Source organism: Theropithecus gelada, chromosome 13 (genome assembly GCF_003255815.1).
Source record: "Theropithecus gelada isolate Dixy chromosome 13, Tgel_1.0, whole genome shotgun sequence".
Taxonomy (NCBI): domain Eukaryota; kingdom Metazoa; phylum Chordata; class Mammalia; order Primates; family Cercopithecidae; genus Theropithecus; species Theropithecus gelada.
This window is the reverse complement of record NC_037681.1, coordinates 107,289,560-107,304,839: the sequence shown is the minus strand read 5'-3', so window position 1 is coordinate 107,304,839 and position 15,280 is coordinate 107,289,560. Positions and strand designations below refer to the sequence as shown.

Here is a 15,280-nt window from a genome sequence, read left to right as displayed (position 1 = left end):
CAAAAAATTAGCCGGGCGTGGTGGCACGCGCCTGTAGTCCCAGCTATTCGGGAGGCTGAGGCAGGAGAATCGCTTGAACCCGGGAGGCAGATGTTGCAGTGAGCCGAGATCGAGACACCGCACTCCAGCCTGGGGTACAGAGCGAGATATAGGGGGTGTTACCTTGGAAAACTATTGTTGCCAACTTGATCTCCCACCTATGGTGGCCACTTTGAGTCCAAAAATAGGCACATAACGCTAGACAAGTATATTGAGACATTCATAAAAGTTCTTTGAATTGGCAATGGGAGTCATTGCACACTTTTTTTTTTTTTTTTTTTTTTTTTTTGAGACGAGGTCTTGGTCTGTTGCTCAGGCTTGAGCGCAGTGGCTGCAGCGATCACAGCTCACTGCAGCCTCGACCTCCTAGGCTCAAGCAATCCTCCCACCTAAGCCTCCTGAGTAGCTGAGACTACAGGCACACACCACCACACCTGGCTAATTTTTAATTTTTTTGTAGAGACCTAGCTCTCACTATGTGAGCCCAGGGTGGTCTCAATTGTTTGGTCCTGGAATCAAACATTTCTCCCACCTCGGCCTCCCAAAGTGCTAGGATTACAGATGTGAGCCACTGAGCCTGGCCTCACTGCACATTTTTGAACAAGTGAGTGATTTGATTTAAATTTTGCTTTTTAGAGACAGGGTCTGAGTGCAGTGGTGCAATCACTGCAGCCTGTAATTCCTGGGCTCAAGGGATCCTCCCACCACAGCCTTCCAAGTAGCTGGCACCATATGTATGCACAATCATCCCCTGCTAATTTAAAAAAAATTGTTTGTAGAGATGGGTCTCGCTTTTTTTTTTTTTTTTTTTTTTTTTTGGAGACAGAGTCTCGCTCTGTTGCCCAGGCTGGAGCGCAGCGGCACAATCTTGGCTCACTGCAAGCTCCGCCTCCCAGGTTCATGCCATTCTCCTGCCTCAGCCTCCCGAGTAGCTGGGACTACAGGTGCCTGCCACCACGCCCGGCTAATTTTTTGTATTTTTTTTTTCAGTAGCGACGGGGTCTCACCGTGTTAGCCAGGATGGTCTCGACCTCCTGACCTCGTGATCCACCCCCCTCGCCCTCCCAAAGTGCTGGAAGAGGTCTTGCTCTTTTGCTCAGGCAGGTCTCAAACTCCTGGGCTCAAGTGATCCTGCCACCTCAGTCTGCCAAAATGCCGGGATATGAACCAACACACCCAGCCCCTGATAACTTTTTTTTTTTTTTTTCTGAGACGGAGTTTCGCTCTGTGCCCTAGTCTAGAGTGCAGTGGTGTGATCTCTGCTCACTGCAACCTCTGCCTCCTGGGTTCAAGCGATTCTCCTGCTTCAGCTTCCCAAGTAGCTGGGATTACAGGCACGCACCACCAAGCCCAGCTAATTTTTGTATTTTTAGTAGAGACGGGTTTCACCATGTTGGCCAGGTTGGTCTCAAATTCCCGACCTCTGGTGATCCGCCCGCCTCGGCCTCCCAAAGTGCTGGGATTACAGGTGTGAGCCACAGCGCCCAGCTTCCCTGATAACATTTTAAAGCAAAAATATTGACAACTTGCATGTGGAGAGTGAGGACTCTCCACATAGGTTATGAGGGGTTGGGAGACTAATTTTGAGGTTTGAGATCTTGAAGCTAGAGAGGTTGCTAATGATGTTCAGGTGCAAGTTGTGGCTGTGATGTACATGACTGAAGCAGGATGAAAGCGTTCACTGGCACTGAGAAGTTCAAAGCCAAGGGTGTTAGAAAAGTCATCACACCAGCACCATTGGGCATGACAGCAGTGGGCAGGGAGGCAGCAATTCAATCTAAAGAAAACGGGAGACTGCTCTGGAAGCTAAGTGAAAGAGATACGAAACTGAGTATATGTAATTACTGTAGTCCCCTAAAAACCATAGAAGATATACAAACATAACCCTTTGATTTTAGATGATTTTCAAGTCTCTCTCTCCATATTACAAGTCATAGCGCAGCCTACCTCTACAGAGAATACATACTGTAATAAATTACCCAGTTAAGACTTGGAATACTTTGCAAACTCAGTAGAAGATAGAAAAGTTAGTTTCCACGATATTGCAATAAGATGTTAATAATATTAATACTAACATATTAATTCTGGAGCATACATGGAGTATTAATACCATGCTTAATATTTAACGTTTTATTTTGATTATCGAATCAATGGAATACTTTTTTTTTTTTTTTTTGAGACGGAGCTTAGCTCTTGTTGCCTAGGCTGGAGTGCAATGGCGTGATCTCAGCTCACTGCAACCTCCGCCCCCGCCCCGCCCCGGGCTCAACCAATTCTCCTGCCTCAGCCTCCCGAGTAGCTGGGATTACAGGCACCCGCCAGCATGCCCAGCTAAATTTCTGTATTTTTTAGTAAAGACGGGGTTTCACTATTTTGGCCAGGCTGGTCTCGAATTCCTGACCTCAGGCGACCCGCCCGCCTCGGCCTCCCAAAGTGCTGGTATTACAGGGGTGAGCCACCGTGCCCGGCCCAGTGGAATACTTTTAACGGTGCTTCTGCGCTGACTTCCCATCTTCCAACCCATCCACAAATTGCAGCCAAAATGATATTACTACAGTAAAAACTTGGAGAACGCAGTGTGGTTTAATCTGGAAGAGCAGAAGCTGTGGAGTCCAAAGGACCCGTGTTCCTATCCTTGTTGTGCCAACTTGACACGTTCCACACAAGGGTCCCTACAGTGTTCGTTCACCGTTTCCAGCAATCAGGATGACTCCCTGAAGAGCCGTCAGACGAAACAAACGCGCAACCTGTGACAACTGCGTTGTTTACGTAACTTTCGCCAAATAGGCTCCTTCCTACGAAATATCTAGCTCACAGAGCCGGGTGAGATTCTTTCTTGCTTTAATTCTCTGAAGAGCCACAGATGTCCATTTTCCACGTGAGTCTGAAGACTGGATTTCAGAACACTCTCCTTCTAGCCGCGTTTACCTAGTAACCTCAGCTCTGGGCTAAGGACCTGCAGCCCGAGCGCGACCCGGAAAAGGAATCCGCCCTTTTCGCCTCCTGCGCACCAATCGCCCGGCGTTGGCGTTTCCGCAGCCGGGACAGAGCCCACCCTCTAAGAGCCGCCGAGTTGCTGAGGGCAGAAGGGGCCGCGCGTGCGCAGTGGCATCGGCTGCGCTTCCGGTGCGCCGGGCGCGGACGCGGGTACGCACACACGCAAGCACGCCTCCACTTAACTCGCGCCGCTTTGGCAGCTCCCGAGTCCAGCAGCAGTGCCGTCCGCTCGACCGAGATGCTGCGGGCCTGTCAGTTATCGGGTGTGACCGCTGCCGCCCAGGTGAGCACTGGGGCTCCCGAGGGCGCGTGAGGAGGCTGACCTAGGATCGCCAGCGAAAAACGGGGGAGCCTTGGGCCCTGCCTAGCCTCCAGGACAAAGGCGAGTCTCTGGGCTACCCTCGTCGGGAGAGGCCCGGGCTGGCAACGAGGCAGCCACCAGGGAGTTCGCCAGACTGGGATGACTTGAGGTTATTGCAGCAGCGGGGTGAGGTGTGGAGAGTAGCGGGAGGTGCGGCTTCGAGGGCGTGCAGTCCAATCAGCGCCGCGCTGCCCCCGTCCAGGACCAATCCTGACTGCTGGCGTCTGGGTCGCCGGTTGGGCGCGCGATAGGTTTTTAGTGCTGAAGGTCGACGGGGGAGAACTACAGTTCCCGGCAGGACGAGCGGAGCCGCGGCTTGTTGCATCCTTAATAAGGAGGTGCCTGGACTTCTAGCGAGTGTCCACATTTTAGGGGTCAAGGTTGTAATTATCTGTGAGGGACTGCCTTTCTTTTCGCAGCTAGGAACACTTATGCACTATTCTTAATCCAAACAAAAGCGAAAGATTTTCCTTTGTGGAGTTGAAACTCCTGGTCTTCAAGGAAAGACAGGAGTCATGACCTTGTGGCTCATTTCTGAGATTAGGACAGGGATCTGTGTCTCCAGGCGCTGGGACTACTTTGACATTCAAGAAGCCTAAATACCCAGTTACTTTTAGTTTTGCGTAATTGCCAAAGTTACTTTCTAAAATTGAAAATAAAAAAGCCTGTTTCCATTGCTCACGATTATCAGAAAGTTGATATTTTGGCAAAATGTTGTAGATAGCAAAACAAGTACTGTGACTAAAGCAGTAAGTGAACAGAATCCCTAGGAAGAGTGAGTTAGAGATCATAAAAGTCAAGCTTTGTTTTTTCAAGTTCGCTTCTCTTCCTATTTGCTGCTAGGTAACAGAAGCAACCCCTTCCATAGGAAAGTGGAACGAACCTACGTTAGTTTTCTATTGCTACGTAACAACCACAAATTTAGCAGAACCTTACGGGTTCTGTAGGATAGAAGCCTGGTCATGGATGATCTGTGTTCTCCCCTCCAGGTCACACAAGGCTGCAAAGTATTAGCCATGCTGTGGTTCTCATTTGGAGATCTGGGTCCTCTTCCAGGCTCATGCAGTTTGTGGGCAGAATTCAGTCCGTTGCAGTTACACGACTGAAGTCCCTTTTTTCTTGCTGCCTCTTGTCAGCCACTGCTCCCAGCTTCTACAGCCTACCCACAGTTCCTTGCCTCAAGGCTTCCAGAGGCCATTCATAACATGGATGGCTGCTTTCGTGCAGGCTACCAGGAGCTTGCCTCTCTAACTTCCAAATTTCTTTTATTTCGGTCTTTCCTCTCTAGACCCAGATTTAAAAGGCTTGTGTGATTAGACCAGGCCCACCTGGATGACCTCCTTTTCAGTTAATGCAGAGTCAAGTTTTTGGGATCCCATTTGGGAAATAAGAAAACTAATTAAAACTTTGTAATAAAAAATGAACCCTTTTATAGCTCTGAATCCAGATGTCTAAACTTCGTGAAATTGCTATCTTGTAAAATTCTTTGGTTTATTCTCACCATCTCCTCAATCATTCTGTAGCATTTGACATCTGCTTTATGAGGCTCTTTGCACTTTTGGCTTCTCTCAAGTAATATTTTGGGTCCCATCTAGTTTTCCCTCACTGAGTCTGCTGCTTCTTCATACCTCGAAATATACACCTTCTCATCTCTCCCTGTCTCTTTATAGACTCTCCAATTTGAGATTACATCAACTGTCAGAACTTTAATCCCCAAGCAGATGACTCTCGAGCCTTATCGTATTTGATTGTGCCAACTTATCCAGAATATCTCACGTGTCAAGATCCTTTCCACTTTATTAAACCCCATCTTTCCTTTTTTTTTTTTTTTTTTTTTTGGATACAGAGTGTCACTTTGTCACCCAGGCTGGAGTGCAGTGGCGCAGTCATGGCTCACTGCAGCCTTGACCTCCCGAGCGCAAGCAGTCCTCTTGTCTCAGCCTCCTGAGTAGCTGGGACCACAGGCATGTGCCGCCATCCCTGGCTAATTTTTTAAAAAATTTTTGTAGAGACAGAGTCTCTCTGTGTTGCCCAGGCTGGTCTCAATCTCCTGAGCTCAAATGATCCTCCCACTTCTGCCTCCCAAAATGCTGGGAATATAGGTGTGAGCCACTATGCCCAGCCAACCCCATCTTCTTAAATGTCTTACTGCTTTTACTGTTGCCTCCTAGAGTCCATTCTTTAGGAGGGAATAGTAAAAGCAGTAAGACATTTAGTAAAAGGCTTTTTAAAAGGCAAACATGCAAACATGAGGTCCTGCTCTTTAGAGACATCCCATCCCATTCATAATAAAATCTAAACTGCTTACCATGGGCCCTTGATCTGATTCTTCTCGTATTTCGTCTTTCTACTGCCTCACTCGTATTCTCCTGGTAATCTCTAGCATGTGCCTCACTGCCTTTTCATCAGTTGTTTCTTTTGCCCTGAACTCTTCTCACACATGTTTGCTTAGCTTATTCCTTTCAGGTGTTTTTTCAAATGTCACCTTCCCTTCAGAGAGGGCATCCTGATCCAAAATAAAATTCTCACTACTCTGGCCTTCCTTGCATCACTGTATCTTTACCCCATCCTACTTTGTTATACTTTGTAGCTCCTAGCACTACCTGATGTTATAATGTGTACTTATTACACAGTTTCCACCTTTAAAAAGTAAGCTCCACAATGGAACTGTGTCCATATTGTTTACTGCTGTATTTCCAGTATTGACAATAGTCCGTAGCTCCAAGTAGATGCTCAGTGAATGTTTATGACATATAAATGAAAGAATGAATGTGTTCATAAATTTTTTTTTTTTTTTTTTGAGACAGAGTCTCGCTCTGTCGCCCGGGCTGGAGTGCCGTGGCCGTATCTCAGATCACTGCAAGCTCTGCCTCCCGGGTTCACGCCATTCTCCTGCCTCAGTCTCCCGAGTAGCTGGGACTACAGGCGCCCGCCACCTCGCCTGGCTAGTTTTTTGTATTTTTTAGTAGAGATGGGGTTTCACCGTGTTAGCCAGGATGGTCTCGATCTCCTGACCTCGTGATCCACCCATCTCGGCCTCCCAAAGTGCTAGGATTACAGGCTTGAGCCACCGCGCCCGGCCAAAAATTTTTTAGAGATGGGGTCTCATTGTGTTTCCCAGGCTGGTCTTCAACTCCTGGGCTCAAGTGATATGCCCACCTCGGCCTCCCAAAGTGGAATTTTTCTTAAATCTGCGTAAGTGGATGTGACCTCCCTTTAAACATCCCATATATTTTCAAACCTCTGATTATGTATTAAGGTTCTCCAGAGAAACAGAAACAATAGGGGTGTGTGTGTGTGTGTGTGCACGCGTGTGTTAAGATAGGGTCTCATTCTGTTGCCCAGGCTGGAGTACAGCAGCGTGATCATAACTCAGTGCAGTCTCAATCTCCTGGGCTTAAGCGATCCTCCCACCTCACCTCCTGAGCAGCTGGGACTACAGGCTTAGGCTGCCATGCCCAGCCAATGTTTTGGACTTTTAGTAGAGATGGGGTCTCGCAATGTTGTTCCAGCTCATCTTGAACTTCTGGGCTCAAGCAATCTCCCGACCCTGTCCTCCCCAAAGTGCTGGGATTATAGGCATGAGTCATAGTGCTCAGCCTAGGAAGATTTTTTATTTATTTATTTATTTATTTATTTATTTATTTATTTATTTATTTTTGAGACGGAGTCTTGCTCTGTCACCCAGGCTGGGTTTGGCTTACTGCAAGCTTCGTCTCCTGGGTTCACGCCATTCTCCTGCCTTAGCCTCCCGAGTAGCTGGGACTACAGGTGCCTGCCACCAAGCCCAGCTAATTTTTTTTTTTTTTTTGTATTTTTAGTAGAGACGGGGTTTCACTGTATTAGCCAGGATGGTCTTGATCTCCTGACCTCGTGATCCACCCGCCTCGGCCTCCCAAAGTGCTGGTATTACAGGCGTGAGCCACCACACCCGACTGGAAGATGCATCATAAGGACTCTACTCACACAGTTATGGAGGCTAGCAAGTCCAGAATCTGCTGTGTGGGTTGGCAGGCTGGAGACCTAGGAGAGCCAATATTGCAGTTTCAGTCCACTGGCTAGCAGCCTGGAGACCCAGGAGAGTGGATCGTGCAGTTTCAGTCTGGAGGCAGTCTGCTAGAGAACTGCCTCTTGCTTTTTGTTGTGTTTGAGCCTTCAACTGATTGAATGAAGCCCACCCATGTTATAGGGCAATTTTTTTTTTTTTTTTTTTTTTTGAGACAGGGTCTTGCTCTGTCACCCAGGCTGGAGTGCATTGGTGCAATCTCAGCTGACTGCAACCTCCATCCACCAGGCTCAAGCCATCCTCCCACCTCAGCCTCCTGAGTAGCTAGGACTGCAGGCATGCACCACCACACCCAGCTAATTTGTATTTTTTTTTTTTTCTGTAGAGACAGGCTTTTGCTGTATTACCCAGGCTGGTCTGAAACTCCTGGGCTCAAGCAATCCACCCGTCTTTGCCTCCCAAAGTGCTGGGATTATAGGAGTGTGCCACCATGCCTGGCCACTAGTTCACCAATTAAAATGTTAATCTCATCCAAAAACACAATCCAAGTTGACACACAAAATGAACCATCACAGATAATATCTACCTTATTCTTTGTTGTTATTGTTGTTGTTGTTGTTGTTGTTGAAATGGAGTCTTGCTCTGTTGCCCAGGCTGGAATGCAGTGGTGCGATCTCGGCTCACAGCAACCTCCGCCTCCCGGTTCAAGCAATTCTCCTGCCTCAGTCTCTCAAGTGACTGGGACTGCAGGTGCGTGCCACCGTGCCCGGCTAATATTTTTAGTAGAGACAGGGTTTCACCGTATTAGCCAGGATGGTCTTGATCTTCTGACCTTGTGATCCACCCGCCTTGGCCTCACAAAGTGCTGGGATTACAGGCATAAGCCACTGCGCCCGGCCGAGTATCTACCTTATTCTTTATGTTTGGGCTTATCATCCTTGCATGCCTTAGATGTGGGTATTCAGTAAATGTGCTTTAGAACTCTGGTCCTTCCTGTTTTTGTTTTCTTTTTTTTTCCTCAGACCTAACACCATCTTTCTTCTGTTAGTCCCAGTGTTGCATTGCCAGGCCCAGCCTTTTTGAAGTGGTCATTGAGTTGGAGGACATGGGCTTTCCACCTAGCCTAGCCCTCTCTCAAACTACAAAGTGATCATTTATATATGGAGTAGTCTTTCCTGCTTATAACTCGAAAGAAGAAGAAACATTATTCTGGAGGATCAACCACGCCAGCTTATTTAAGACCAAGTTTGATAACCCAGCTAGTTTAGGATTGAACTTGTGTGGGGACATGAGCTATCATCTTCTAGAATTCCTTCTTTCTGTTAGGATTATGAAACATTATGTTGCTCAGTGATAGAGATAGGCAGCCAACCGCACGTGCTAGAAAGTAGTTTAGTAGATCACGTGGCCAGGTGTTTGCTTCTACCCTTGCTAGAATCCTCTTTATTATTCCTTTTTTCATATCTGTAGACCAGTAGCCTTCAAACCATTTTGAAATATATCTTACACCTTAACTTACTACACCCAAGTGATAACGTATAAAATATATTCACATATATGCAGGGAAAGCTAAAGTATCAAGTTCCTGCTTTTGTCATATTGATAAGTATCTGCCATTTCTATAATTAAAGAGCATGTTTTTCTCCTAGAATAGAATATGTTTATACTGAAGTGTAATGCTACTTCATTGTAAAACTGTAATGTAAAATGTAGAATTTCATGTAATGAAATTTAGTGTAATGTAAAATTTCAGTGTAAAAACTTACTCGATTTTTTGTGGGATATACTTTTTAATCTTAATGCATGATTCATATAAACTATTTTAAATTAACAGCAGGAAAAGTTAATTTGTTACATATCAATCTATATTTCAAATGTAGAACTGCCCATTAACTTATGGGTGCCTTTTTCATTTGTGTGGCAGGAGTCCTTATGACAAAATCCACAAAAATGTTATCAGTTGACAGCAACCAGCAGTCTGTGGAGGAAACCTGGAACCTCTAATTTAATTAGAGTTCACACAAGGCAGCTCATATTGCAGGCTCCATCTCCAGGTTGTCATGCTAGATTGTGGTTTCTTTATGTCTTCACTTTAGTTTGGTAGAGCTAAGGAACAGATGGTCTGTGTAACAACATTAATCATGGGGCGGGTCACTTGAGGTCAGGAGTTCAAGACCAGCCTGGCCAATGTGGTGAAACCCCCACCTCTACTAAAAATAGAAAAATTAGCCAGGTGTGGTGGCAGGTGCCTGTAATCCTAGCTGCTCGGGAGGCTGAGGCAGGAGAGTCTCTTGAACCCGGGAGGTGGAGGTTGCAGTGAGCCGAGATCACGCCATTGCACTCCAACCTGGGTGTCACAGCAAGACTCTATCTCAAAAAAAAAATTACGTGAGAATTGTATGTTTCCTTTTTTTTTTTTTTAATATCACGTTTCTGCAGGTTAGAAGCAGCAAGGCTAACCTTATAACATATGTCTAGACAGAGTGCTTTGAAAGAGTGTTGTCCTTTCTATGTCATAGGTCCTTATTAATAAAAAGGAATTCCAGGGCAAAAAAGTAGCCAATATTTTGTGTGTTAATGTAGGATATTTAGTTTATATTGATAGTTTAGTACTTAAGAGAGCTCTGGAGACAGACCTTATGTTTGGCAATGGTTTTTAGCTGTGACACCAAAAGCACAAGCAACAAAAGAAACTAAAGATAAATTGGACTACATTAAATCTTAAATTTTTGTGCATCAAAGGGATAGTTGAGAGTGAAAAGAATGAAAGTATTTTAATGGATACTAGATATTTTGGATACTAGACCCTCATCATATCTGATGAGGTGTTCCTTTTTAGGTAAGGAACTCCTGCAACTCAGTAACAAAAAAGACTAGCCAAATAAAAAAATAGGCAAAGGGCCCAGGCTCTGTGGCTCATGCCTGTCATCCCAGCACTTTGGGAGGCTGAGGCAGGCAGAACGCTTGAGCACAGGAGTTCAAGACTAGCCCGGACAACATGGCAAAACTCTGTCTCTACAAAAAATACATAGGCTGGGTGTGGTGGCATGCACCTGTAGTCTTAGCTACTCAGGAGGCTGAGAAGTGGGAGGATTGCTTGAGCCTGCGAGGTCGAGGCGGCAGTGAACCATGATGGTGCCACAGCACTCCAGCCTGGGTGACAGAGTGAGACCCTGTCTCCAAATATATACGTGTGTGTGTGTGTGTGTGTGTGTGTGTGTGTGTGTGTGTATGCGCAAAGTACTTGAATAGCCATTCATCCAAAGCAGATATACAGATGGCCAAGAAGCACATGGAAAGATGCTCAACATCCTTTGACACTACGGAAATGCAAATTAAAACCATGAGATACTCAGTTCACAACCACTAAGATGGTTATAATAAAAATGGAAAATAACAAATTAGCTGGGCGTGGTGGTACATGCCTGTAATCCCAGCTACTTGGGAGGCTGAGGCAGGAGAATCACTTGAACTTGGGAGGCGGAGGTTGCAGGGAGCCGAGATTGCTCCATTGTACTCCAGCCTGGGCGACAAGAGCAAAACTCCGTCTCAAAAACAAAACAAAAACAAATGTTGGGGAGGGTATAGAGAAATTGGAACCCTTGTACATTGCTAGTGGGAATGTAAAATGGTACAGCTGCTATGAAAAAGTAGTTTAGTGGTGCCTCAATAATTATTATTAGTAGTAGTAGTAGTATTTTGGAGACAGAGTTTTGTTCTTGTTGCCCAGACTGGAGTGCAATGACGCAATCTCGGCCCATCGCAACCTCTGCCTCCTGGGTTCAAGGGATTCTCCTGCTTCAGCCTTCTGAGTAGCTGGGATTACAGGCATGCGCCACCACACCCAGCTAATTTTGTATTTTTACTAGAGATGGGGTTTCTCCATGTCCTGGGTTCAAGGGATTCTCCTGCTTCAGCCTCCCGAGTAGCTGGGATTACAGGCATGCGCCACCATGCCCAGCTAGTTGTGTATTTTTACTAGAGACGGGGTTTCTCCATGTCCTGGGTTCAAGGGATTCTCCTGCTTCAGCCTCCCGAGTAGCTGGGATTACATGCATGCGCCACCGCGCCCAGCTAATTTTGTATTTTTACTAGAGATGGGATTTCTCCATGTTGGTCTGGCTCGTCTCGAATTCCCATCCTCAGGTGATCTGCCTGCCTGGCCTCCCAAAGTGCTGGGATTACAGGCGTGAGCCACCGAGCCTGGCCGTGTCTCAGTAATTTAAACATAGAATTAAACATGGCCCTGAAGTTCCCTGCCAAAAGAATAAAAAACTGGTGTTCAAACAAAAACTTTTAGATGAATATTCATAGCAACATTATTCACAATTCACAGCCAAAAGGTGAGGCAACCCAAATGTCCATTAACTGATGACTGGATAAACAAAATATGGTATGTTTATGTGATAAAATATTAGATTCAGCCATAAAAAGGAATGAAGTACAAGCTGCATATATGATACATGTTACAATGTGGATGAATCTTGAAAACATTATACCAAGTGAAAAGCTGGGCAAAAAGATGTACATTGTGTGATTCATTGATACAAAATATCTCAAATAGGCAGATTCATAGAAACAGAAAGTACATGGTGGTTGCCAGGGTCTAGAGAGAGAGGAAAAGGGGATGACTGCTTAATGGATGTAGGATTTCCTTTTGGGGTGATGAAAATGTTCTAAGATTAGATAGTGGTGATGGTTGTTGTACAACATCGTGGATGTACTAAATACCATGGAATTGTGCATTTTAAAATGGTTAGAATGGTGAATTTTATGTTACGGGAATTTTGTCACATAGAGGAAAAAAAGATAACACCTGCCACCAGGTATTTGCAGATGGCCTGAAGTATAGAGGCAGAGCTAGATACACACATACACACCCTAAACTTGAAGAGGCTTCCAGTGGCCCAAGATAGGAAAATTTGATCAAAAAGACAGTAATTGCAAATGGTTGAAATCCATCTTAAGTGTTTAAATCCATGAATTTAAAAAGGTCTGTTCTTATCAGTTATAGCTGCATAACAAGCCAACTTGAGCTTGGGGTAAAATAACAATATTTATTGGCTTACTCAGTTCTGGAAAATTTTTGCCCAGAGACCCTCATGAAGTTGCAGTCAGATAGTTACTAGGTCTACAGTCATCCGCAAGTCGTCTTTACTCTCATGTGTGGCAGTAAATAGTGGCTGCAGCCGACACCTCAGCAGGGACTGTTGGCTGGATCACCCATCTGTGGCATCTTTAAGTGTCTGGACTTCCATACACTTTGGTGGCTGGGTTCCAAGAGCAAGTGTGTAACAAGAGACAGAGCCAGGTAGAAGCTGTATCCTTTTTATGTGTTAGTCTCAGAAGTTACAGAGCATCACTTTCACTGCCTTTTATTAGTGAATTAGTAACAAAGGCCTGCCCTATGGGAAGTGTACATAAAACTTATTGTTGGGAGAGGGGCACGTTTCTGGAACAGCATGTGGTACAGGAATTATTGTTGCAGTCAATTCTGGATATTATCCTCAGCCTTCTGGACGCAACTGACATCCCTCCCACATGCAAATACACTCACAACCTTCTCCAAGACCCTCCAGAGTCTAATGCCATCAAAGCGTCAGCATTAGGAATAAGATCTTGTTATCTAAATCAGATCTTACTATGGATAAGGCATCTTGAATGTGGTCCCTAGGGTATAGCTTCTTAAACACTTTTCTTGGTGATCTAAAGCCCTGTAAACTAAAGAGACAAATTATCTGCTCCCCATACACTCAGCATATGGTAGTATGACAGGCACAGGATAATCACTCTAGACACTCCTATTCAAAAAGGCAGAAACTAAGAGGCACACAGCAGTCACCATTCAATAACAAGTGTAAAATTCAGCTGGTGCTCTGTTTCTAATTCCTTGATTAGAGCTCAATCCTACTGCTTGGGAATGATTCTCTTCAGCTCTTGGTTCTACCCTTTGGACTCCTGGTTTTACACTTGAATTATTCGTCTGTTTCCAGAATACGCAGCTGAATTGTTTCACAGCCTACTTTCTGTCTGTAGAAGTTTAAGAGTCCAAAAGCTTCTTTTCATTTTGTCCTCTTTTTGACTTTAAATATAAGCTAGGATGTGTTTTAGTAATACAATTAACAAGTTTGTGGGTTTCCTGTGAATCTTAATGGGATTTTCTTCATTAAACGCGTGATACTCACACATCTTATCAAGATAAGCCCTTCTCCATTTTGGGCTTCCTGTGAGGCTGCTGTAGGTAACACCTTTAATGTTCTGAGTAACCTTATTGTTTTAATAGAATCTGGGAAACACGTCCTTATGATTCTTAGAGGACCTTTTCTCAAGGTAAAAAGACTTTATGAGGGACACCTCCTTAGATCTTTCTGAGATCTCAAAGTATCTTTTGGTCACACACTAGATTTGATCTTTGGCTTGAAACCCTTCTCTATTTGAGAATCTATTTGAAAACAAGAAGCAGTTTTATTTTTGAACCCACCAAATCCTGACTCTTTTATGTTTCCTTTAAATTTTGCTTGAAAGCTAAACAGGTTGTTTTGTTTTGTTTTTTAATGCTCATCTCTGTCCTTATCATACTCAGCTAAAAGAAATCAGTTAGCACTTGTGAACACTGTACTTGGAACTCTTCAACAAAATACATCAGTTCATTAGGTATAGCTATAGCTATGCTTAATTTTCTATTTTCCATGTCTGTCATTACAGATGACAGTTTTGATAAACTTCTGTCAGTACATAACAAGAATATCTTTTCCTCCAGGTTCCAAAAACTTTTTTTTTTGCTTTTCTTTAAGCGCTCACCAACAGGCTCTGTGAAGGCCATTAGGCTTCTGCTAACAGTCTCTTCAAGGTTCTTCCAGCTTCTGCCACCCCCACACCAGTCCCAGAGTCATGACCTTGTGTTTATATTTTGTTGCAGTAGCACCCCTCTTCTAGGTATAAACATATGTTTGGTTATCTGTAGCTGTGTAACAGACCACCCTAAACTTAGTGGTATTAAACAGCAGTGTAATTATAATTGTTATTTTATATTAACAATAATAAACGTATTAATATATAAATTATGTAAGTAAAAATTACTCAGTGCTTTGAGAGGCCGAGGTAGGATTGCTTGAGGCCAAGAGTTCAGAACCAGCTTGGGTAACATAGCAGACCTGGCTCTATAAAAAACAAGAACAAAAATATTAGCTAGGTATGGTGGGCATGTGCCTGTAGTCCCAGCTACTCAGGGGGCTGAGGCTGGAGGATCACTTGAGCCCAGGAGTTCGAGGTTACAGTGAGCTATGATAATGCCACTGCATTCCAACCTTGGCAACAGAGCGAGACTCAGTCTCTTAAAAAAAATATATATATATATGCTTGAAACACTATTTCTATATTTTCATCCCTGAGATTGTCAATGATTAAAAAAATACAATACAGTGTGTTGGAGAAAATGTGGGAAAACATACTTGCATATTACTAGAGGGCAGTTTGGCTAATTTGGCAATATTGACGTGCAAATTTTACTTTTAAGAATAGACCCAAAGTTGTGTATACAGTGTTACTCAGGTAGCATTATTTATTTTAACAGTAATTTAGAAAAAAACTCAGTGTCCCTCAGTAGGGGCTGGTTAACAATTAAACATTAAGTAACAATGGAATGCCAAATCATAAAATCCCGTGGGAAGCTTTTCATGTATTGATATATAGTGATTTAAAATATATATCCTTGAACTTTAATAGAGAGCTGTATGTATATTATGGTATCATTTGTGTAAAGGTGGGGAAAGTCAGGAGAATATGCATATTTGAATAAATATACATAAAATGTCTCTGGATAAATAAGAAACTGACTGTTGCCTATGGCAAGCATGGGGTGGCTGGGGAAAGAAGTA

The 15,280-nt window shown here is 44.2% G+C and overlaps 1 protein-coding gene across 5 annotated transcripts in view; it reads left to right on the top strand.

The window, feature by feature from the left end:
• Positions 1 to 2,609: 2,609 nt before the first annotated feature.
• The window catches only part of IMMT (inner membrane mitochondrial protein), a 52,638-nt gene continuing 39,967 nt past the window's right edge, over positions 2,610 to 15,280 (top strand). For all 5 annotated transcript variants that reach the window (XM_025354489.1, XM_025354488.1, XM_025354486.1 and 2 more), the window contains exon 1: positions 2,610 to 3,319. In XM_025354489.1, the coding sequence (XP_025210274.1) occupies positions 3,275 to 3,319 (45 nt within the window). In that variant the 5' untranslated portion in view covers positions 2,610 to 3,274. The remainder of the gene's footprint in view (positions 3,320 to 15,280) is intronic.